General features: G+C 42.7%; 1 protein-coding gene across 3 annotated transcripts in view; it reads right to left on the bottom strand.

Annotated features, from left to right (window-relative positions):
• Positions 1–1,161: 1,161 nt before the first annotated feature.
• Positions 1,162–25,171, bottom strand: part of KIF5B (kinesin family member 5B) — a 45,102-nt gene continuing 21,092 nt past the window's right edge. Inside the window, exons 16-26 of one of the 3 annotated variants that reach the window (XM_085227096.1) lie at positions 24,796–24,984; positions 23,953–24,070; positions 23,557–23,618; positions 23,352–23,461; positions 22,898–22,999; positions 21,299–21,359; positions 21,133–21,204; positions 20,858–20,962; positions 20,151–20,367; positions 18,950–19,082; positions 1,162–1,488 (exon numbers count right to left, since the gene is read on the bottom strand). In XM_085227096.1, the coding sequence (XP_085083222.1) occupies positions 1,482–1,488; positions 18,950–19,082; positions 20,151–20,367; positions 20,858–20,962; positions 21,133–21,204; positions 21,299–21,359; positions 22,898–22,999; positions 23,352–23,461; positions 23,557–23,618; positions 23,953–24,070; positions 24,796–24,984 (1,176 nt within the window). In that variant the 3' untranslated portion in view covers positions 1,162–1,481. Of the gene's footprint in view, positions 1,489–13,715; positions 16,606–18,949; positions 19,083–20,150; positions 20,368–20,857; positions 20,963–21,132; positions 21,205–21,298; positions 21,360–22,897; positions 23,000–23,351; positions 23,462–23,556; positions 23,619–23,952; positions 24,071–24,795; positions 24,985–25,171 lie in introns of those variants that run through there. The other 2 variants (XM_085227097.1, XM_085227095.1) reach the window with 2 other exon arrangements.

Here is a 25,171-nt window from a genome sequence, read left to right as displayed (position 1 = left end):
AACCCAGTGTCTGAGAGCAGTGTCCAAATGCTACTCAACTCCAGCACTCAGGGCTGTGCCCACTGCCCTGGGCACCCTGTTCCATGCCCACCGCTCTCTGGTGCAGAACCATTCCCTGACCCCAGCTGCCCCTCCCCTGACACAGCTCCATGCCGTTCCCTCGGGCCCTGTCGCTGTCACACAGAGCAGAGCTCAGCGCTGCCTCTACGCTCCCTGTGAGGAGCTGCAGCCGCCATCAGGCCTCCCCTCAGCTCCTCTGCTCTGGGCTGAGCACACCCAGACACCTCAGCTGCTCCTCATCCGTGCCGTCTTCTAGACCCTTCCCCATCCTTGTGGGGCAGAAGTTAAAACAGGCTCCCTGATGCGGTGGTGGGTGAATAACACAAAGTCACCATTCTTTAACACGGAGAGGTCTTCAGCTGTTGTGCTTTTGGTTATTTTGCTGTTAGGATCCCAATCATATCGCCACCCAAGCACTTCCCTTTCTCAGCACATTTAGTTTCATTTTTGGAAGAGGGCAAGGGAGGCATGAAAAGGGAAAAAACAGCTTTTCTTATAAAGATGATTCAGGATTGTTCTGTTGTTTTATGAGTGGGCATTATTCATTTTCCCCACTTTATTATACCTTTTTTTTGAGAGACAAAAGAAATTAGTATGCTTTCCTTCTGGGAGAGACCAGTACAGTGATAAGAAAAAAATATAATGTCATGGTCAGAAGAGAGCAGATCAAAAGTCTCCAATTGCTCTCTTTCAAAAGAAGGAAAGAAAAAAGAAGGGAACATTCAGTGACAGTGAAATGTTACAAATCAGAAACAGAGACCATTTTTCACACAGAAGAGGCACTCATTACCAGAACCTTCTGCCGCAGCCCCGAGTGCAGGAGCAGGAAACAAAGGAGCCTTGCACAGGTAGAACTGCAAGGGCTGTAAACCCCCTGGTTTTACAGCATGAACTGGACTGCTGGACCTCCCGCAGTGAATAAGAAACCAGGGCAGGTCGCCTCCTAAAGAACTTGAATGCTTTAGCTTTTAGAGAAGGGATTTTGGCACAAGCTCCTGCACCGCGTGTCTCTGTTTGTGTGGCCCTATGTAAAGCCAGTGAGATTTTCAGAAACTGAATTCGTCTTATACGGAGTATGGGTTTATCACATAAAATCATTGCTTCAGGACACCAACACACTTTATTGCCAAGGAAATAATAATAATGTATAGGCTGCAGGTTAGTCAGTCTGTGGTATACCCTCTTTGTTCCTTGTTTATTCCAGAGAAGCACAAAGCAGGTAAATAGGTCTCTATTTGTTGTGACAAAGAACAATCTGGCATTAAGTAGATGGTTTGCAAAGTGAACAGGATGATCAGCAGTGAATCACAGGACAGGAATCCCTCAGCAGAGCTTCCAGTTGCTGGGAACAAGGTAGCAGCAGCATTCTGTCCTGGAGGCACACCCCAGCTCTCACCATGCTTTCGGCACACTCCCAGCTCTTACAGCCTAGAAAAGAAACAAAGACAATGTGCGACTTGTCTCTCCTCCTTATTTAAAATTTCCCCCAAAGCAATTACTAATGAATTATGTACTCTTCCCCTCTCCTGTGTATATGCTCACTGGCTGGCTGGATGGATGCTAGCCATCTATTATTCATGGGCTCTCTCTCTCCAGCCTTGCCCAGCAGCCCCATTGCTGTCCACTGTGGATTATTGCCATCTGCTGGAAAAACGTGATAGACTGCCAGATAACCTCACCCCAATTCCTGAAAATGGAGTCAAGCCACATAAATTGTTAACAGCAGGCACTGGCCGGTATCAACACAGCTGCGAAATGTGAATGCTTCACTTTCACATGCTTCAGTGGAACCAAGCAACCCAGGGGGTGAGCTGGGAGTGGGGTTTATGGCAGCACAAAGTGGCACCTTCAGGGCTTTCCTGGGCATGGGTTGCCCCCATGGCTCTGAGAGAATCATAAAGCCACTTCCGTGCTGCAGTGACCAGGTTATCACATGGAGCGAGGCTGTTCTGCAGCTGGGAGGCTTTCTCTTAGATACGGATCATTTGAGGGTATTCAGTTAGATGTATAAGAAGGCAGGCTGAATATTAGGAAAAATTTCTTCTCAGAAAAAGTGATGAGGCACTGGCACAGGCTGCCCAGGGAGGTGGTGGAGTCGCCGTCCCTGAAATGTTCAAGAACCGTGTGGATGTGGCACTGAGTGGCACAGTTAGTGTGCATGATGTTGGGTTGATGGTTGGACATGATGGTCTTAGGGGTGTTTTCCAACCTTAACGATACTATGCTTCTACCAGACTTTTTTCCTTCCAGATATAAATTAATTTCAAGCACAATGAGAAGACTCTCATTTAAAATTCTCCTAAGCAACCAGATCTTTTATGAGTAATAACATCTTCAACATCTTTCAAAAACAAAAGAGTGCTGTAGAAATGAGGATGCACTCTGGAAATGGGGATGGGCTTTGATCCCCAGGGCTGCTGGGCTCCAGCAGCAGCACTGGTGTTGCCTCTTTGTGGCCTCTGACAAACCATCCCATGGTCCTACAAAGAAAAATGTGAAAAAAGGCCTCGTAACATCCCAAGCAGATGACTACCAACATATACTTTTAAAAGGAGTTTTATGTTCTTGTGTCATGCACCTTTATGTTGAAGCTCAACATAACTGTCTATACTGATATAACTGTCAGAGGAAAATTAATTAATCTCGTACTGGAAGGTGAAATGATAGCTTCAATTTGCTGTATTACCTTTTTTTCCTGACTATGTGCCACAGACAGTTCATATCCCAGAAATAGGTCCTTTTATAGAAGCAAGCAGGTTACTTTTTCTAGGTTTAAAGTCTTCAGTTACTTTCAGCTTCATACAACTTTTTGATTGGGCTGTCAGACAGCAAAAGGCTGAGTAGGGCATCCAAGGAAGCAATGATCTTAACCAAAGAAAATACAGCGTGATGGGAGACAACTGACATTACTAGACAAGCTTATGATGTATCACAAACGTTTTGTTCATATTACAGGTAAAACTGCAAAATAATTCTGGATGATACCTTAAAAGAAAATGGATTGATCAAAATCATGTTTGAACATCCTCAGTCTAATATTCAGAATATTCGGTTGATGTGAATGCTGGCAGGCTCAGTAAAATTGCTTGGACACAGACAGTGCCCCAATCAGCTTCTGAGGCTGAGGGAATCTGACAGGTATACGTCCCCAGACAGATAAGTCTGACAAGATGACGTGCTGATGACTGTCTATTTTCTGTGAATTCTGCAATTTTTGACCCTGTGATTGCACAGCAAGAGTAAGACAAATCAGCTGCTTAAAATCAATGCTCCCCAAAGCAAAAGAGCCTTTGATTTACTCAAGGTGTTCTGTTATTATCTGACACTTACGTGTGATGGGCACTGAAGATCTACATTGATTTTTGAGATTCAGAAACTGAAAGAAGAAATGGGTTCTGCTGAGCCTTGCCACAATGGGATTTTGTCATATTTTTTGGTGATAATAAATTCATCCATAGATCTATTATTCTTAGTTGGCTCTAAAATGCAGATTGGTGCTTTATTATCTGCCTGTGTGCTGGAGGGTATGTCAGGAGCTCATAGAGATATTCAAAATTGTTAGCACTACAGTCTGTACTGCTGTGAGCAAGCAGCAGGTATAGCACAGTGAGCAGGTGGATCCTATGCTGTAGAATTTAGAGTAAATAAAAGAAAAAAGCAGTATGGGGAGAGAAGGTGATGCTGTGGGAGCCCCATAGCCTTGCTGTTGCAGCCCTATTGCATGGCAAGGAAATGTGGTGAAGGGATGGGAGCTGCAGCAGTGCGCAGAACTTCCCCATTCCCTTCGCTGCTGTGCTGTGAAGCTGCAGCTGTGGGTGAAACACAAAGCACTGCGGCTGCCTGACGGCATTGGTCTCACTGCTTGATCCACTATTGAATTTGGTGAGGATGAATGACAAAATCACGGCATGGCTGAAGTAGAACTGGACATCTGGGTCCATATGGCTCCTCAAGCAGGGACACCCAGAGCTGAGAGCCCAGGCTCATGCCCAGGCAGCATCTGAACATCTCCAAGGAGAGACCCCACTGCCTCTGGGCAGCCTGTTCCTCTCCAAGCCACCTCCCCTGCTGCTATTCTACTTAGAGCTGCACTTTGGTTTAACTTTGAGTTAATGGATTTAGAAATGCTTTGGGGTAGCAAGTGGGAGGGTTTAACCACCGTGGCTGATTCTCATAGTGGTATCGGTGCTCAGCCAATGAAGTGGTTGGCTTGGTCTGTTGGATCCACCCCAGCTGGATACAGGTGGTTCCTCCCTTGATGCCAGGCCAGGCTGCAACCACCTCCCTGCAGGATGAGGCAGCAGCCTGTGGGGCCACAGTCACCTCCTGCTGGAACTGCAGTCACCTGCTGTGGGACCATGGTCACCTCTTATTGGAGTTTCTCTGCCTCCAAACCAGGAGACCACACAGGTTTCAATTCACTCAGCATCAGGAGAACCTCACACCACTTTAGCAGCAAAAGGCTGATGCAGGACACAGTGTTACAGCAGGGAAGAACTTTTACTTAACACATTTCTATTCCCAAACCCGAAATACTTTATACAGCAGGACAGAGATTTTTCTGTTGAGTTTAATCCATGCCAGGCAGTAATCTCCTAATTACACTGTGCAGCAGGATCAGTCTTGCTAATCCTTAATTAGATCTTTGCTTGGAAAACATTTTGTCTCACTGCTGTCTCTTGCACATGGTCTCCACCTGCCCAAAGGCTCCCGCCTCTGGCCCCACGTGTGTTAAATTCATTGTTTCCATCTTCTCCAGCAGTGATGCTGGGGTTGTGCACCCCAGGACCCCCCCTCCAGTGGCACCAGTGGCCCACATCCACTCCCACTCCCTCTGGGCTGGCCAAACCCAGGGCAAACCCTGAAGCACACAATCCCGCATGTCCTGTGTGGTCCTGGGTCCCACTGACCTGTGCAGTTACAGAAGCAGAAGTGAGCTACTCACAGGTATATTGAGTTATGGATCTAAGCTTCCACAGGGGGACAGGAAAATGCAACCTGCCTTTTCCCCCTGCAGCTGTGTGAGGCACTGATGTTGGTATAGATTTGTGTAGGAATCCATTTTTCCTTTTTGAGAATAAATGTAGAAAAAAAGAGTTCTCTGGATCAGATGAATGATTTTAGTGAACAAAGGATTTTTAATATAAAAGAAACACGACTCACTCTGACCTCATTTTCAAGCCACAGTAACCCTATCTGGTGTGATGTGAACCCTTAGTGGTCTTTCACTATTAGATGATACCCCCAGATATGAATCCAGGCTTTAGCTACCAACACTTGTACTATACCATACATTAAGTACTCCTTTCAGCTGTGCTTTTTCCTCTGATTTGTCCCTTTCAACTTGGTATACTCTATTGTTCTACAAATTCATTAAAAAAACACACTGATGAAACCATAGATATTGACGTAAAGGCAGGTTTAATACTTCAAAGGTGACTGCATTTGCTTCCGTGATGAATTATTTGATAACAGTGGGAAATAATTTCTCAAGCAAAGATGAAGATGCTTCAACCACCTGCACACATTATGCCTGAGAATAAACCAACATAGGGAAATGCCAGCTTTCTTCCCAAGTTGAGCCCATCTGGCAGTGTCCTGGTGATACCCAAAGCCTTCAATGGGATCAGAGTTCAGAGTTGGTGGTAGCAGCCAGGCATCTCAGGGATGGCTTTTACAATGGCAAACACTGCTGGTGGGTGGCTCACACGAGCTTAGTCGTCGCTCTGGTGCCTCAGATAGGGATCACTGTTTTGGATGTGAGCTGAGAAAAGCAGGAAACCCACAGACAAGCTGTATGACCTGGTGATTTCTGCCACAGTGTCTCCTCCTCACAGACAGCTGGTGTGGCCAGGCAGGTCAGTCCTGCATGCACAGCTCTGGTGGCACAGGCAAGCCTCAGATGTTCCTCAAAGGAGTAGGATAAAAGCTCTAGAATCTGTTAAATTGGCTCATAGAGCATGAACAATTGGTTTAGTGAAGCAGCCAGGCTGTCTCTCCAGCATGGCAAAGCAAAGAGAGATTTCAGGCCAGGAAGAGTGGGCAAGAAGACCTGCAGTGTTTAGTGCTTGAATTCTGCAGAAAAATGACTGCTCTGACTTGGGCTCAGCACTGACTTGGTCACCCACAGACATGCTCCAGTGTGGGTGAATTTCGTTCTCTTTGAAGATCGAGTTGCCAGAGAGTTACAGAGAGATGTGAACCGTCCCTCTGCCTGATTATGTGCCATGGATTATAATTGCTTGGGGATTGTTTGTACAAGCAGGATTTGGGGAATAGCAAATTCTGTAAAACTGCATTTCCTAATTACTGTCACAACCCTCTCATTGCACGGCTGACTCTTGGCATGTGAAATAGCAATAATGGTGCATTCCAATTCCAAAGCTGCGACTAATTGCTGCTGTGCTTCCTCCTGCTCACGCACACAGGCCAACAGGAATGTGCCACATACTTGCCACGTCCAACTCCATCATCCAAGAGGTGTGATGTTACAGGAATCTGAGGCAGCAAGCAGGCCAGGGCCGGTATCCACTGCGGGAGTGAAATTCACCCGCACTTCTGCCAAAAGAGAAGGTTTCACCCCCAGCCTTGCTAACCTCACACCTTCCTGGGCACCACCCAGCCTGGAGGCCTGCCTGGCAAAGCAGGGCTGTGAGCACGCCGCTCCATTTCACAAGGGGTGGGCCACAGTGGGTGAGACGGCAGGCACGTGCTGATGTTGCTCTGGCACAGAGCCCCAGCAGCCACTGCCTCCACACCGGGCCAGCTAGTCGGTGAGTGTAATAGTAATAATGCACATTACATAATATATTGTATAGCAAGAATATATATTAGTAATATAGGACAGGAGGGTGCCTGCCCCTCTGCTCAGGGAGAGACAGGCGGTGAGAGGCCTCCACAAGCAGAGGCAAAGCTGCATGCCGGGACTGAGTGGACTCAAGTTCGTCTTGAGCTCCCAGGAAAGCAGCTTAACAGGCAGACACAGAGCAAAGTGCTCCCGTCTAAACACGGCCCTGCTGCCCTACGGCCTCCACCAGATCTGAGCTGGTTATTAGCATTAATTATTTAATATCTAATTAATAAAGTACTCTATCTCTGCTGCTAATGTATGAAGAATGGTTTTAAACTAAAAGAAGGAGATTTAGGCTAGGTTTTAGGAGGAAATTCTTTACTCAGAGGGCAGTGAGGCCCCTAGCACTGCTACCCAGAGAAGCTGTGTGTGACCCATCTGTGGAGACACCCAAGGCCGGATTGAATGGGACACTGGGCAGCCTGAGCTGCTGGGTGGGAACCCTGCCCACAGCACGGGGATGGAAATGATGGTCTTTAATATCCCTTTCAGCCCAAGCCATTATGTGTAACTATGATTCTATGATTTCAGAAAATCTTTCTGTACCAACATATGTGATCTTTAAACAGAAAAAGTTCTGACCTCTGTGAAGAGTTTCATGAACAGAGAGCAATAAATACGTTTTCTCCCAGGAACTGTTTTCCCCACCACAAACAAAACTTTCCCAATATTGGCTTGTTTGCTTTTCACTTTGAACAAAGAGATCGCCTAAAATTTGTAATATCACAAAGCACCATTATAGAAACAAATGGTACAGAGTCTCTCCAGCATGTGACATTCTTGGGTAATCTCAGTGACAGTATTGCACACCCATTACCACACACATCAAATGAAAATAACATTTCAGAAGGGAACATACTCCACATCACTCCCCCACAATAATATTTTAGAGGGTGGGAGAAACCTGCAGCTGTTTGGAAAGCATGAGTCTCACTGCAGGGTGAGTCAATATGGAGCGACGTTTCTCTTTTCAAAGAAGTCAGAGGTCAGACAAGACGTCTGGCCATACTGATGCTGTGCACTGATTGCCCACCCTGGACTGGGCCCTCTCGGCCAGAGGGCACCTGCAGGGCTGCTTCTGCCCCAAAGGGTCAGCTGGGCAGTCTCAAAGAATAAGAAATGCAATTGTACATCCACACTGATGTATGTCTACAGTGATATAAGTAGAGCTAAACCTGCGCATGTAGAACCTGGATAAATGCTGCCTAGTGCTCACTCAGAGCTTGAGTTATTTGGGGTTTTATACAGCAGCCAACTTCTGTCTAACATTACTGAATGTTTGCTGGTGAATGTGTGAGTGAGCACTCACAGTGTCAAATACAAATGACTCGGTCAGAAATACATATATGAACGTGAACCAAACTCCTCTGGTAAATGCACCGCCCTGCTCTCTTTCCTCTCTATCAGTTTCAGGCTCCAAGCCTAGAAATCAATCCCACACACGTGGCTGGCCATGAATGCAGGCTAGTCACAGACACCTGTGGTATGTGACTCAGGCTGGTGTTCATTGCACCCCAGTCACCCAATGGCTGCACAAGGCAGGTACTGCTCGCAGGAGCAGAAGTCAGCATGGTGAGATCCCAGCCCACCCCACCTGAGGTGTCAAAGACTCTTTGCAAACACTCCTTCTAAACCTGTCTTTAAAAACAAAACAAAACCAAACAGGGCGGTTTTTCCACTCACTGATGGCATAAAGGAAGTGGGAGCAGGGAATCCTCTCTGCAGACCCATGCATGAGTCATGACTTTCTGTTTTGGTTCACTTTGGTGCTGGGCTTTGTTTTCTTTGCTGCTATTTCTACCCTTGGCTTAGTGGTTTTCTTCCTTCCAGCCAAACACTACTTCTCTATATAAGGTCCCCTTAAGTTTCCCTTGCCACTGAACTGGGAGCAGAGCATCTCCCACCCTCTCCCCTTTGCCAGGAACAGTCCTCACCTTGTTCTCACTTAAAGTCCCTGTGGGGACCCACACACCTGAGCACCTTTCCCATTCGTGTGGGAAAGCACTGCTGGCCAAGCTGCTTTCTCCCCAACACTTATGCCTGCCCACAACACTCTGCTAGGGTAGAAGGAGACTCAATGTAATAGTAATAATAAATGGTTCTTGGGGTGTTGTGATGGACCTTCTTGGGTGGAACAGACACCTGCAGGGAAAGCCATATACCAGTCAGTGGGTCTCCGAGGATTACATTAGGAAAAAATATTTTTAGGAAGAGTAGTGAGGCACTGGCACAGGCTGCTCAGGGAGGTGGTGGAGTCACCATCCCTGGAAGTGTTTAAGAACAGTGTGGATGTGGCACTGAGGGACATGGGAGTGGTGGCAATGGGTTGATGGTTGGATTTAGAGGTCTTCTCCAACCATAATGATTCTATAATTCTGTATATGGAAGTGATGGCCAAATAGCTGATGACTGGGTGTAGTTAGAGCAGCGGTGCCCCTGGGTGATTTGTGTTCCAGCTGCCAGCTTGATTTCACTAACAACAACATGGGCCCATTGTGGGAGGCATCCAATAAGCTCAGCAGGAGCCTGACGTGATTCTATGACACAATACTACTGATTTTCTTGGCCTATGGTCTGCAACACTTCCTAAGGGCTCCATCACACCTCTCCTGCACTCCCCCATCTCAACACAATAGGGGAAGAAAATATGGTGAAAAAAGCTCATAGGTTAAGGTAAGGACAAGGAGATCGCTCATCAATTACTGTCATGGGCAGAACAGACTCAGCACAAAGGAGAATAATGTAATTTATTGCCTGTTGCTAACAGAACAGAGCACTGAGAACTAAAGCAAACTAAAGCAAACTGAAGCCACCTTCCCCCCCCATCCTCTGCCACCTCCTCCCCCCAGGCGGTGCAGGGGAAGGGGGTCTGCAGTCAGTCCACAACTCTTCATCTCTGTCACTCCTCCACGGTCACTCCGCTCCGTGTGGGGCCTCTCTCATGGTCACCATCCTTCCAAAACCCACCCTGCATGGGATTCCCACAGGCTGCAGCTCTCCAAGCACATCTCCAGCACGGCTCCATACATCAAGCCTATCCTTCAGAAACTGCTCCAGCAGCCCCCCCAGCAGCAGCTCTGCCCAACACACAGGGTCCATGTGCTCATCCTCCACGTTTGCAGCCCAGCAGAGGAAGGGAGCACCACGCTCAGCAGAAAGGACTCATGAGACACTGCAACGTGCACTTACGTTACCCTCTCCCACAGCATGGATGGCTGTTAGAAGATTTTGTCCCTATTTATTATTCAGTGCATAAAATTAGAAAGCTCTAAACCAGTTACAGAAAGAGGACTTATTAGCTGCTCAGCAATTTAAATGGCCTGCTCCTCCTTACTCTGTGTGCAGTTATGGCGACATTAGAAAAAAAGTTCTGTTTCTATAGCTACCAAGATCAGCTCCGAGCCATGAGATTATGATCAATAAAACATTCCAGATGTGGCTCCAAGATCTTTCATTAATAATAATATTTTAAAAAGGGAAAGAAGTATGATGAGAATCTTCAGAATCATTCCAAGGGACAGAAACGAGATGCTTTTGATCTAATCAGATGAGAAGCAAAACAGCAGCTAGCATCCACAAGCCTTTATCCCCAGCAGAAGCAGAGGTGTGGCTCTCCTTGGGAGCAGGCGCTAGGAAGCAGCTTCTCAGAACTACACAGCACGCAGCTGAGCAGAAAGGGAAGAACCCTGTCTGTCCCCACTTTCCCAACACACTGTTGACCTGCAGAACAGAACCGTGGGGCAAGGTGAGATAGAGAAGGCTGAATTCCCTGTCCTGCATGTCTCTCCTTACTCACAGGTAGTCTCAAGATCTTGATATCTTGTTCCCTCCCGAGTAGCTACCTATGTATATCATAAAACCTAAAGAAAGGTTGTGTTACTGTTGGGACTGATGAGATCCCATCACCAGCCATAGTTGATCTGTGTCCAACAGAAGGGGAGAAATACAGCCAAGGAAAAGTGGAGGGGGAACCTCAGAGCCAGGCCTGCCCTTGCAGCAGCCTGGCAGGGTCTGAAGGGCTCAGGGTACTCTCCTGTCTTCAACCACCCCCAAGTGCCTCTGCGTGCTGTGTCTATACAAGCTCTTTTTCCCAACAGTTCCCAAACTCCTCTGGCTCTGCACAGCCCTGCCTTGTCCCATGTTGCCGAAGGAGCCGAGGCAGGGATCTGTCTGACCAAAGAATCCAACACAGCCAAGCTGCGGGTCACTGCTCCACTAGCAGCTACAAAGGCCTGATCTCTGCCGGCTCCACTGACTACGTACCCTCTTGTTCACCTGCACACACACTCCTGCCCCTGCACTCAGGGGGATACAGTTCTCTCCTGACAGCTTCCGGTTACAGCTCAGCTGGGTGAAAACTAGAAGGCAATATTTTATTAAAATATATGCCTATTTTCATGTGCTAAGTTCATTTGTTATGCATGTTCCTGCTCCCCAGCTCATTTTCACCAGTGTGTCTCCAGGTTAATAAACTCAACTGGAGCTACGTGGATCATTTTAGTGCAAGTCATGTGCTCTGCATCCCTGATGAGCCCATAACAGAAGGGCTCATTTGCTGCCACGTTGTCATTGACCTATCCTGCGCTGGAACTGGATGCTGCTGTTTGTCACCCTGGGAATGAAACATTAATTTAATGCTATCTACATTTATTACACAGCCCATTGTACAGGCTGCCAAGGGAAACTGACAGTCCTCTAAAATAACGAGCGTGGGGGGAAAAATCCATTTCTCACCAGGAATGACTCCTCCTGCCTCTCTCCTGGATCAGTGGAGATGGGAGAAAAACACTGAAATGTTTCTGAGCATCACCTGTGAGTGCATTTGACAGTGACTCACAGCGCCAAGGGGAGCTCTGACTTTCTGCATCTTGCATCGCAGTTTTACAGTTCAAAAAGATCCCAAATTTTGTGACATTTCCAAGTATCTTCCTGCAAGAAAAAACCTGCTTAAATAAAGAGCATACAACGCCCAGAAGAACATTAAGAAACACCATACGTAGCTTCTCACAGTATTTTAAGGTCAAGATTCAGTTCTGTGCGACTCTGTGAGGTTGAAAAGTTTTCCAGTAACAGCACTGAACGGTGCACGCTGCTCCTGGAGCGTTCCTTAGCGACAAACAGCTTGACCCGCGTGACAGCAGCAGAGTTAGATGAATAGAAGCCAGGCTAAGCACGGATCGCGCAGGTTTGGGTGGCTCTAAGCGGCTCCGCGCCTCCGGGACTTCTCTGCGCTGTGCGGCGGAGGCCCCGGGGCGGCCGCGACCCGGGAGGAGGCGTGGGCAACGAGAGAAACGCAGCTTCTGTGGGAGGGGGAAGCAAAAGCAAAAGGAAGGACGCTCATTCTCGAGGCGCTTCGGCAGCCCCGCGCTCTCAAGCGAGCGCTCCGCAGCCAGACACCGCGCGTCCCCTGGCGGCCCGGGCTGCCGCTCCCTCGGCTTCCAGCCTCGTGCCGGGCCCTGAGGGAAGCGGCGGCTCCGCGTCCCACGCGAGAGGTGTGGATTTCCGACGAAAGCAGAAATGAGGTTCACGCCGAGGGCAGAGCGGATGGTTGGCTAACGGACCGCCGCGTTCAGCCCGGCCTCCGCGGGGCGGCAGCTCCGCTGCGCTCCCTCACAGCCCCGGCCTCCCAGTTAGCGAGGCAGCCCCAGAAGCGGGTTAGGAATCCCTTGGCCTTCAGCTGCAACGGAAGTGGTTCGAGTTGCTCAGCCGTAGCACACACCTGGATCAAGCACTGTGCCAGGGTGACCGAACTGCCGTCCTTCAACAGAAGGCACTATCAAATCTTCGATAGTATAGGATTAGCTCAGTCCTGCGCAGCTTTACAGACAGTGTCTTTTCTGAGATCATCTTCGATGTATCAGCACAGTTAAATCTAGAACTCTTGCGCGTGCTTCTATACGTTTGAAATATATTAGCTCTACAAATTTAGCTGCAAGTTTTTCCAGGAAAATCACCCTGCAGGTGATAATAGAGCTTCCATGTAAATTATATCAGTTCAGTAGCACACACCAAAAGCAGGAACAAGTGTCATAAATTACAGTAAAAGAAAAATTAGCCTTCAAGGAGAGAACACCCACCAGAGAGATAAGAGGTCTACAAAACATTAGAAAGGGATTGAGCTCTCAAAGGAATGAGCAGCCACCAGATACCAAGTTGAAAACAAGACATTCTTGAAGCACATAGACAGGAGCAGCTCTTTTCTACAGGAAAGGAGGACAAGTCCACATGGATTTGGAAGACACTCCCAGCACTGCAAGCACCAGCAGAGAGACAGCCCACAGCAGAGTGCAGAAAGCCCAAGTGTGCACACTGTGAGAAGATAATGAGGGGAAGCATTGCATCTGGCTGTTTTTAATGAGGCACATCTTCATCCTTAAAAGTCTTTAAAATTTCACTTCCACTTGCTCAGAACTTGATCAGAATACACATCATTTGCCCACATCTCCAATTTGTTTCCACACAAGGCTTTATTTTGAGGAACACATATAATCCAAGAGCAATGGTTCCCCGATTGCCAATAAGCCCAAACTAAGGACATGTCTACCCCTACTGCCTTCTGCTCCCAGAAATTTCTTTCACAAGGCATTCACTGTAGGGTTTTTTTGTTTTTCAATCATGAACAATCATTTGAAGCCCAAGATCAAACATTTACGGTGGGGCATAAGAAAAACTTGCAAACAGTGGAACAAAAGGCTAGGGACATGATCACAGATTACATAACTGGCCAGGAAACCTGTAAAGTAAAAAAAAAAAAATACACCCTGACCCTTTGACATACAGGTGTAGATACAATAAACGCACAAAGTTCAAAGATTTTTCTTCTCTTTATTTAAAGACAAATACATTTACAGCATGCAAGTTAAAACTATATGGCGTCTTCCCCAAACCAATTGTTTTAATGCATCTTAAGTGTACTGAAGTTAAATCATCTTATTCCACAGGTAGAATTGTCCTCTCATGTCAAATTTAGAATTACACACAGCAGTGAGTCAGCATTTAAGCTATGCAAATAATTTAGTCATTCGCCTGAAATAAATATTATTTCACCAAGTTCCTATCCTAAACCATCCTGTAAAAAATGTGATCTAGAGGAACGTAAAAATAAGAACCATTCAAAGACTGCAAGTTTAAATAGCAGTGCTGAACATTCCCTGTAGAGACTGAAGATTAATTTACAAAAATTGTCCTGTCCAGCTGACCTATGACAGCTGTACAATCAATGAATATACAGATGATACAGTATATCCAGAAGTTTGGCTGATGTAATTATTATACTGAAGTAGGAAAAAAAGGACACACTATCCTGGGCTCACATAATAGACTCCGGTGGAGCGGATTTCCAGAAGAGATCCTTCCCCACTGGCAGTCAGCTCTTAAATGGGTCTAGGAGAGGTGCAGCCAGGCTCCACCCCTTCCTGCAGCACAGGAGAATTGCCTTCACCTGTGCTCCCATGGCTGACTCATTGCTCACCTCAGGTGATCAATCAGAGGTTCAGGCCGTGATTCAGCAGCCCCATACAGTAGCCAAACCTAAAAACAAAAAGGTTTTTTGTTCTGTTTTTTTTTTTCCTTTTTACATTTTAAGAGGCAGTTCTTGGTAAACCTCCATAAAAGGTTTAAAATAAAAAAGTTTAAATATAGAAAGGTGACGTACGCTGAGCTACAGATTAGTTACCATTGATTTATTTTTTTAAATACAGCAATTTTCAGCACCAAAACCCACGATGATCACCTACAGAAATGAAACCCCCATTCACAGGCACGAGAAAAAAAAGATCCTGCTTCATTTGAATGCATTTTAAAAAAGTGGGGTTTTGCTTTTACGATTGCAAATCAATAAATGAAAGCCTGAACAACTGGAGTTAACATGAAGAAATAACAGACAATGCTGTTTCCATTATGAGAAATCTCAGGTGAACTGTTTGCTGTTCCTTTTCTTTCCTCAGTGTGCTGTATTTGAACACGCTCTGAAACAACAAGCAAGTCTGGAGTGTTGGGTAGCCTTCACCAACAGAAGCCTTAAAAGCTGAAAACTCCAAAACAAGTGACATTTCTGACCGATGCACTCAACCTTTCAAAAATCAAATTATTAAAAACTCAGACTAATGTAGATATAGAAAACTAGTGGTTCAAGGTCTAAAGTCTGACTACACTCCATCATAATATAAATATTTTCTCTTTTTATTATATAAAAGTTGAACATGAATTGCTGTCTGAACAGCCGCAGATCTCTGTCTCCACAATAATTGTGGAATACCCATCAAGAAAACTCCAACTCACACTCAAAGTGGTATTAATTGGGCATGGAAAGCCATGCAAATTCTTTCCATGACATTCAGTTCCTTCTTCCTCAAAGACCTGAAAACTAATTACTATCCAGAAGCTGTTCTAAGAATTACAGTGGCTAAACCCTATGAATAAGTTAGGCAAGTTACACTAGAAGAGTTTAAAACCCAGATTCAGCTCAGTGGGAATATCAGAGCTCAAAAAACCCAAGCAATCAAAAAAACCCATGTTTCATTTCATTAGCCACTTTACAGGACTTTATTGCAAAGAGAAGAAAAAAGATTCAACAACTACTACTTTGGACATTTCATATACCTACTTACAAACGGATTACAAATACAACTCAGTGTAGTGCTTTATTTTTATTTTTAAACACATCTCTGGGACTTCCAGATACATCCATTTTAAGAAGTCATCCATTTTAAGAACTCTTGATTAGGCGTATCTGAAATCATTGCTCAAATTTACTGTAATTGGAAGTTAAAATTTTAGCCCAAAGTTCAGTACTGTGTATGCAGTGGAATATGGAGTTACATTTTAGATTGTGCTCATTTCACTGTTATAAACAGTGAAAGTGAACCGCCACAGACAGAGACAAATGGATAAACAAGCTCATCAGAATGAAGCAGAACGTTTTCACTCCACCAGACTGTACTGTGTGTAGAATCAGGAACAGGACAGATGAGACAATCCATTGCCAAAGTCTTTTTTGTAAACTTCGGTTTACTCTTAGTACTGTACAGTATTTAATTCTGAAGCACCCGATAAACGGGCATCGAATCAGATAACAGTGAAACAGCCTCGTTCATATTGAACTCTTTAGTTCTGTGGTGCAGCGCTCGCAGTGCCTTATGGCAGTTGTTGTAAGCACACTTCAGTATTCTTATGCTGTACAAAGAAGTTTAGTTCCAATGCTCTATGCAGCATTCCAAAAGAAAACCGTAACGCTATGCAGAGTGCCGTTCTAGTTCAGTGGGACACGTAGTGTTATGTGAAGTGATGGAAATGGAAATATACTTCAACACTGTTGCACATTCCCTAAGACAATAAAATGTACACGAAAGAAGCTAGAAAATTTGAACTAAGGTTTTCTTAATGTACATTCAGCTTGGCACAGTGCAGACTAAATTTAAGACATGAAAGACAAACTGTGTAATGAGCAGAGCTACACTTTAACTAACATGTCATTTTTCAAGACGCCAAAATTGCACTCTAGTTTGTTTGTTTGGAGGGGAAGGGGGAATTAGTTAGCAGAATTTGTAGAAGGGAAGAGAGCTGTACAGGCCAGGTATAATTTATACATTTTCAAAAAATAATCCTACAGTCCCCAAGGGGAGAGATTATTGTCATGGAATGACTCCCTCTATACGATATCCAATCCTCCTCATGCTGCATTAACCTTTCAGCAACTGTAAATGAGAAAAATAAAGGAGTTAAAGATTTGTACTTGATAAGCCAAAAAAGCCATGCTATTTACGCTTACAGTAGAACACATTCACTATTTATACAGCTCTTAAGAGCTCAATTCTTAAACCACTTAAATAAATGCTAATACAACATCTGCTTTAGAATGAGAAATTACGCAACACAAAGCATTTAAGCAATGCTGGCTGTTACCAATACAAATTTACAGCAAGATAAGCTGACTAATACTATCAAGACCAGATACTCAAAGCCGCAAACATTACAATCCAGCCAATCCTATCTCATCTCCATTTCCCAAAGCTATTGCTACTTTTCCAGGGAAGTGAGACCTGTCTGGGTACCACCTACCCACCTAACAGCTGCTGCTCTTTTGGAAGGACGAGGTGGGAATGAAGAGATTATTTAGCACTAATGGAGTTTGATTTTTGTAGGGAAGTAACAACTGACTGACTCTCTTCATTTAACAGAGAATACCTAGAATAATTTGTTAAATGCCAGTCTCCAGATATGAAACAGCATATAATGTTTCTACTGTACCAGAAGTTTTAATCTAACCAGAAATCCAGATGCCTGCTATCTTAGTATTAACCCTCATTAGAAGAAAAAAAAAAAAAAAAGACCATTATTCTGCTCTTAAGTGTTAAACTCAGCACTATTATATAGCAACAGGTAACAGGCCTACACTGAAAGATATCTATGAAAGCTTTACCACTGCCTAAAGAAACTCTGTGAGCATATTATGTCATTGGTTTCTTTTGTCATTTGGTTGTTCTTTTGTTGTTTTTTTGTTTGTTTGTTTAAACTTATCTATTTTGCTCTCCCTGATGATTTATCTACAAATATATATACATATATACACACAAATATATATACACACACACAAATATTATCTACAAATAGTCCAAAAGTCAAAGTGCTAAGTCTCCCACTTAAATTCCCCACGACCAACAGTGAAAGTTCCTTCTTCAAAGCAAGATAAAAGCTCAAAATTCAGTCCCTTATTGCTGATAAGGGTACTTAAGCTACTTGATAAAGACATATGACATTCAGTAGTCTCTCTCTCTCTTTACAGATCTAGACAGCACTATTTTACCATGAATATCCACATGTTCAAAGCATCTAAAATAAATTAGGTCAATCACACCTCCAGATGCTTTTGCATTGGACAGCTAAACTAGACTGCCTTCACTGTCAAAATAGCTGCAAGATAAGCTTCATCACTCCAAAATAATAATCAAACATCCATGAATTGCCAGCTCCTTGGTCACTGAAGGATGTTATTCCAAACAAAGTTACATTCCACTTCATCCTCTACCTTAAGAAAGACTACTGAACAGAACCAGTTCTACAGTTCTAACTAGTTTTACAGCCTAAGTTTCTTCCCTCCATTACAGTAAAAGACTTGAAAAGACATTCAGCTAACAACAATAAATGAACAAAAACAAGATTAATATAAGCCACTCTGGAGCCATTCAACAGAGGAAAGGCCAAGGAGTTAAGCATCACCCAATCATATTGGAAGTATTTTCCAACTGAAGATACAGATAATCTCAACTAAGAATTCCTAGAAGATATTCCTATTAGAACACTCAGAAGTGAGGACCATGACAGAGGAAGCAGCAAAGCTTTTCTGTTCAGTGGTCAATAAACGAACTACAGTGCAGATGTTAATGAAAGAGACTTAATGCAGTGAATAACTTACATATGAGCACCTGACTCAGTTTAATGACTTACGAGATTAGAGATGTAGCCTCAATTTTAAAAGTGCACATACTGATTTCAAGTACTATAGCTGTATTTTAATTAGTAAATTTAAAGTTACCGGACAGAGACATTACTTTTTTCATTAAACACCTGCAAATTTCCAACACATGAAACAGTACATAATTGGTAAAAACAGCAAGGAAACAATGTATAAGAATAGGGTCTTTTTTATTTTATTGGCCAATGCTTTCTGAAGGGACCTACAAAAGGAAATACTAGCAAGCCAAAAGAACATGACATGTCCACTCCCTTCCCAAATATTAGCTATTTGCTGTGGCTGGTAACAATATCCTATTGACTTTATTTTTTTTTTGTTTTTTATTTTGCTCTACTGCAACAGAACTCCAGTACAGCATTATTGTTGGACAATAAATGTTAGTTGCAAAACAAAAGCAATTGCATTAATCAGATGCACATAAATACTGATTTTCTAACTATAAATTCTGGGCAAAAAAAAGTTTATGACTATTCACGTGACTTTATGCAGAAGAATGGACAGCAATGAAGCTAACACAAAAGCAGTCCAGTTGCACGTTTAAAACAAATCCTTCGAGCCAAACTTACACTTTGTCCTGCCGTCCTCCACCTCCGCGCACTGCAACCGGCTGGCTGTTCTGAGTGAACGCACCTCCCCCACGAATTGCACTTGGATGAGTTGGAGAAGCTGCTGGATGTTGGCCAGGACGGATGGGCTTAGCTGTATGAAGACAGACATGACTTGCAAGTCTGTATGTAACACTTGTAACATCCAAATTTACTAATGCTTTATTTTACTGAGTCCTAGGAGTAATGATAAAAATTGAATGCATTTTGAATTAAATGAAAACAAATTTAAGAGATGGTATTTTCAGAACTTGTCAGATTAGTACTGAGCACTGAAAAATAGTGTTCCTTTTTTTGTCCCTACTAGAATTAAAGATAACAAAGTTTTGATAATTATCATCCTCACATGTACTATCTGCTCCACCTAATGGATGCCCTTGTAAGAGCACCATCTCTTGTCAGGAAGAACTCAGTTCATCACTTAAGTTTCATTATGTTCCTGTAAAGAATTCTACCCCACTGCCCACCTCACACCTACCACTAGTTACACTGCTCTGCTAGCAGTTCTGCATATGGGTTACTCCATAAATAACACTGCTCTATGCACTACTTACCAGCACACATTATAATACTTGCTATATTTTGGAACTCAAAACGAAGCAGTTTTGACAGGCAATTCACATGCTTTATGTGCTTTCATAAGCAAATACTGTTTGCACTGAGCACTGTACCAGCTCCTAATACTTCATACAGAACTATACAGCCTTATCAAGTTCCGCCATATTAGAATCATAAAGGTTGGAAAAAACCTTTAAGATCCAGTCCAACTGCACACTTACCACTAATAATGCCTATTAAACCCCACACCACATCTACGTGCTTCTTGAACATCTTGAAATGTTGTTAATAAAACTAAGATGTGCATTCAGTGTATTGTTTAGTTCTAGAAGCCAGAACACACATTCAGAGTAGAATTCTAGGTAAAACTTTCCCAGCTTACACAATGGATCACAGAAATGACCCATTTGATACAAAACATAACAAAACACACACACACACACACACACACACACACAGTTCAACTGTTAACCACAACAGAACTTGTAGAACAACACACCATGTTCATGTGAGTGGATCCAACTATGGCTGAAAAATACACGCAGAGAAAAAGAGTGCATCAGGAGAGATGGGAGTTTTAGAAGCCAACAGATTCTTTACTAACCAATTTGTGCAGAATGTCCTCGTCTGGCCATATTTTTGGATCTTACAGCTTCCTTTATACGGTCTACTTCCTGCTGATACCGCTTGCGATCACGAGATGCATTCTCTTTGGCTTCCTTCAGTGCAGACTCCAAAGCTTTAACTCTTTCAGCTGTAGCCCTAAGTCGCTTCTCCAGTTTTGGAAGCTCACAGCGAAGATCTGCGTTATCACGTACCAGCTACAGAAATTGAATCCATTAGTTTCTTGGTTTCTTTTTATGGGTAGAACCAACCAACACAAAATCCCCTGAACAGGCATATTGTCTAGTATGTACAGTACAGCACCTATCCTAGCGTGCTTAAACTTCCAGTAAATCTAGTAGTTCAGCACTCAGCACTAAGATTGTCATCTGTTACTGTAAAAGAATATGCTACCCAACATAGACACTCACAGCCTACGTGCTGTCAGGGACAAGCAGGCATCCCCCCAGATTGAGACACTGATTCTTAACACCAGCTTCAGTCTTCTCTGGTTTAAACAACTATTTTGCTGGTATCCACTGAATTATTTTATAGGAAAACTTTAACCTACTGTTTTATATAAAGAAATACATTCAAGACATCAAAATACTTTCAAAACAGTTACTTCGTGAACAACATGTCCAATAATAATGCAGCTTAAGTAGTCTGTCTGCTTTTGATTGAACTTGAAATTAGGTCTCATTGTACCTGCTTGTGAACCTTTGTAAGCTGTTCAAGATTATTCTCAAGGAAAGAAATCTTCTGTTTTTGCGCAGCGCTGCCTCCTGTATCATCCGAGTCAATCTCAGCACTCTGCAGTAACAAAGGCATGGGAAGGGAAAAAAAGATACCGAGTACAAATCTGAATTTACATGTTACAATCAAACCAGAAAAAACACACAGATCAATTTCAGTTTAGAACTGAGTTTGAAATGTACACAACAATCCCAGAGACACCAAGTATCATCACAGCACCACATTACCTTTTTCACTCTAGTAGCCAGATCCTGAACAAATAGCTTCCGAAGATTGTGGAGAGTCTGAAGTTCTTTAGCCTGCAGTTGAGGAGGAAAAAAAAAAAAAGAATTATTTCTAAAGGAAAAAAACAAGTCATTCAATTTCCTATGGAACATATTTTGATAAGCTTACCACAGTCTCTTCCAAGCCCTTTAAATCTTGCCTTGCTTGCTCCCGTCTGTCCTGCATAACCCTAAAAGAGAATAAATTCATCTTAAAGCATCTGAACAAAGCTGGAAATGCTTTAAGGAGACTACAATGGTAAATCATATGGTTCAAATGAAAAACATCTATTTTTCAGCTGAAGCCCTCACGATTATGGATATAACTAACTGATGACACAACAACTCAAATTCACATGGAACAAGGGAGAAAGCTGCAAACAACAAAGAGGTAGAGCTCCTAAAACTGAAAGGATACAAACAAGTACTTTCAGCTATCTAAATTATAAATTTATAAAATGAATGAAGGAAGATTTTTCAGAATCAAGTTCAGTAACACCAGTGAAAATCTTATTCTGCAAATGCTCTTCTCTTCAATCATCTGTGAATGCGTTGAGTATCTAGCAATGGATTTGGGATTTTCTCTTTTTGTTCCACCACCTCACCTCCACTACATTTGCCAAAGCTTACACCACAAGCAACGGAATCTGTTTCCAGGAATATAACCCAACAAGTACTGCTCTGCACAGCTCCTGTCTTCCTACTTAATGTGAAAGCAGTGACTGCACTGCTAACACTCTTGAAAGTTCTCCTCATCCAGTTACATTACTAGATCGCAACTAAGTGATTAAACATCTGAGATGATGAAATATGCTAAAGAATCTGTCAGCATTCTATCAATTTTCCAGACCTCACTGGAAAAGTAGTTGTAGACACCTTATACAACTATTTAGATCAATAAAATGTGAATAATCAGCACTAATTCTGGTCTGTCCTTTGCCAGCACATTTCTGACGTGCAATGGAAAATAACTGGATTGAAGGAGGAGGACATAATATCAAATGAATTTTAATGTTTCTTGCAGATCCTTGGAAGGGCAAAGCTTCTAACATAGCAAGTCCCTTTAAGAGATCAATGCCATGTATTTCTTTTACTAGCCTGCAAAATATGAAACAAACATGTGGTATGGTTAAACATGTGGTATTAAATCTTCTATGACAAGAAAATCTATTGTGACTGACTGTGAGAGGTATATGAAATAAATAAGGTGGACTCACACACTACTATTCAAATTTCAGTCAACTTAACCAACAACGTATTTCACAGTAAAAGTCCTGAAAAAGCATGTGCTGATTATTGCTTACTCATACAGATCAATCGAGTCTGATCATTGAAACTTCTACAGTTTAAATCAGAACTACCTAACTAGTTAAACCACGCAAGAACTAGAAAGAGTAAGGATCTGTTCTAATATTAATGCAAGTCTCTTCTAGACTTACAGCATGCAAGAAGTTAACTGCTCCATCCCATAGCACACTAACACTGAAAAATACCAGGTCTTTTGTCACATGAAACTACGACATCTTTGCATCCTTCACGATTTTACTTCCAGCTTTATATACTAAGGCAGTGAAAAAGGTTCTAAAAAATTAAATTCAAAGTGGCTCTGGAGCCTCCCTTTATTAAGCGTATCTATTAAACAGTGAAAGCAACTTCATCATCATATCACATCTCTAGTTTAAAAAAAAAGTTCCTCCACACACTTGTTTTACATGAGATTATCACTTACGTGAGCTCATGTAGTTTTCTACTTTTCTCCTGATCGGTTGCTTTCAACTTCTCATGCTCAACTCTAAGACGTTCTTGTTCAAGCATCATCTTCTGATTTTGGCTGAAGACAAAGTAAATAATCAGATGTATTTTTAAAAGGATGGGAAAGGAATATGTCTTTGATATCTATTTAAATTAAGTTAAAGCAGAAAAGACCTTTGTTGTATCACACTGTCATGATAAGCATCCAGAAATCCATTAAATTGCAGTCCAGTTCATGTTACTAATAATCAGAAGCCTTAGTTTCTAATATGTTGTTGCAGTCAAGTGCATCTATCATAAACGGCATCCAGTAAAGCAACAGAAATATGAAGAAAAACCTCTGCCACTTCCCTCCCATCCTCCCATCCGTCCTTCTGTACTTGCACAATCTAGAGGCATTTGCCGTTACCAAAGTGATGGTAATCACTTACTCTTGGAGTTCAGTGATAAGTTTCTCCTTTGCATCAACTTCATCTCGTAGGCTACTGATTTGCTTCTGATGTGTCTCACGATGGCTCTGAATCTGCTGTTCCACAGCTTGCTGTTATAAAAAAAAAAAAACAAACAGCATGTATCTTGCTTTGAGTTGTTATAATTTGTGCTGTTTAAAAAAAAGAAAAAAGCAAATTAGCTTACCTTGACTTCATTTGCAGTTTGAACCTTATTTAAGTGCTCTTTCTCCATCTCATGGACTTTTTCTAGAAATGGAAGAAAAGAGAAGACTTTTCAGCCAGGTATGCAGACTACCACAAGGAGGATGAAGGTAGTTCCCCTTTCCTCCTCTCCCACTCCTTAAAATACGGAAGTTGTACATCTATTTATACCAATTACAATTATTAACATCTTTAATCCTACTCTTAGCAGTTGAACACAACAAGTATGCATTCCCATTGACTAATTCTGTAAATTCAGTAGCAAGAAGCTACCTTATAGCTCTGTCCTTCAATCTAGACTGACCAATTTCATATTTATTGTTACATATTTCAATTGGGGTGGGGGATGGAAGGACAGACTACCAAGAACTGTTCTTACCTTGTGCTCGGAGTTGAACTAGTTCTTCATTAAGAGAATCCACAGACTCTTCCAGTTGCCTCTTTTTCTGTTCTACATTCTGAAGATACTCAGTCAACGACTTGATCTTGGCTTCATGCTTGTAGAATGAAAATATTCATTTACTTCAGAACCAGGTATCATGGAATTACATCTATATAAACACACTGTACTTATTTCTTTAAGCAAGCAACCTGGTCTCAAAATAAAAATGGTACAAACTGAATCTCTAAGAAGAATATGACTACACAAGTAGATCTGTAACACAGCCTGTTAGAACACCTTGCATTCACGTTGCTCAATTGAGTGAAGTACATTTTTTGGCAGGGAGAAGAGATGTGTTTGAATATTAAATATATCAGATCAGAAAGAGGCTCACTGCATTTAGAAAACTGCATAGAAACACATCATCTTATTAAAAAAAGATGATCTGTATGTAAATCAAAATAAAGAAATTAAGAACTGCACATGTAATCACAGTTTTGGTGGTAGTTAGAAGTTGCATTGCTTATCTTCTGTAACAACCACAATAAAACGGCCAGTTGTGCATGTAGAACTACTGCAATATCACTGTGCCTATGTTACCTCTTCCACTTCAAACTTGACACATTAGAGCAGAGCACAAGATTTGTGAGATCTGTATTTGTAAATGATCCCATGACAGAGAACATAAAGATCCTAGTAATTAATACAAATGTTACAGAAGTACTATCAGGCTGCAAACATACTGTGGAAATTCTAACATCCTGTCACACAATTACTCAAAAGCACCCAAACTTCAGAGAATACTAAGGATACAGCTGAGTCCTGTAAAAAAACACTTACCTGGGAGATACGGAGTTGACAGGCAGCCAACTCCTTCTCGTTCTCTTCCATTTTCTTATTGCTTTCAGCCTGTGTGCCTTCCAACTGTTTGCATCGTTTTACCATTGTTTTTACTTCTGATTTCATTTTGCTGATGTACAGCCTTGCAACTGTGAATTCTTCATCTATCATGCCAGTTCCCTCAGGCTGCTGAAAATTGTGGAATCACATTTAGAAAGCTTAAGTACAGAAACAGAATTCAAGATGAGGTAAGGCAACTTAGTGCCTACCATCCTGGCGCTCACCCAAACCAGTAATCACAGCACTCAGGCATCAAAATGAACTTAAATGAATAACCTGGAAGTGTAACATACTTAAAAGGTAACCTTTAATATCC

The sequence above is a fragment of the Meleagris gallopavo genome, chromosome 6 (genome assembly GCF_905368555.1).
Source record: "Meleagris gallopavo chromosome 6, MGAL_WU_HG_1.1, whole genome shotgun sequence".
Lineage (NCBI taxonomy): Eukaryota > Metazoa > Chordata > Aves > Galliformes > Phasianidae > Meleagris > Meleagris gallopavo.
This window is presented reverse-complemented; position numbering and strand designations above follow the sequence as displayed.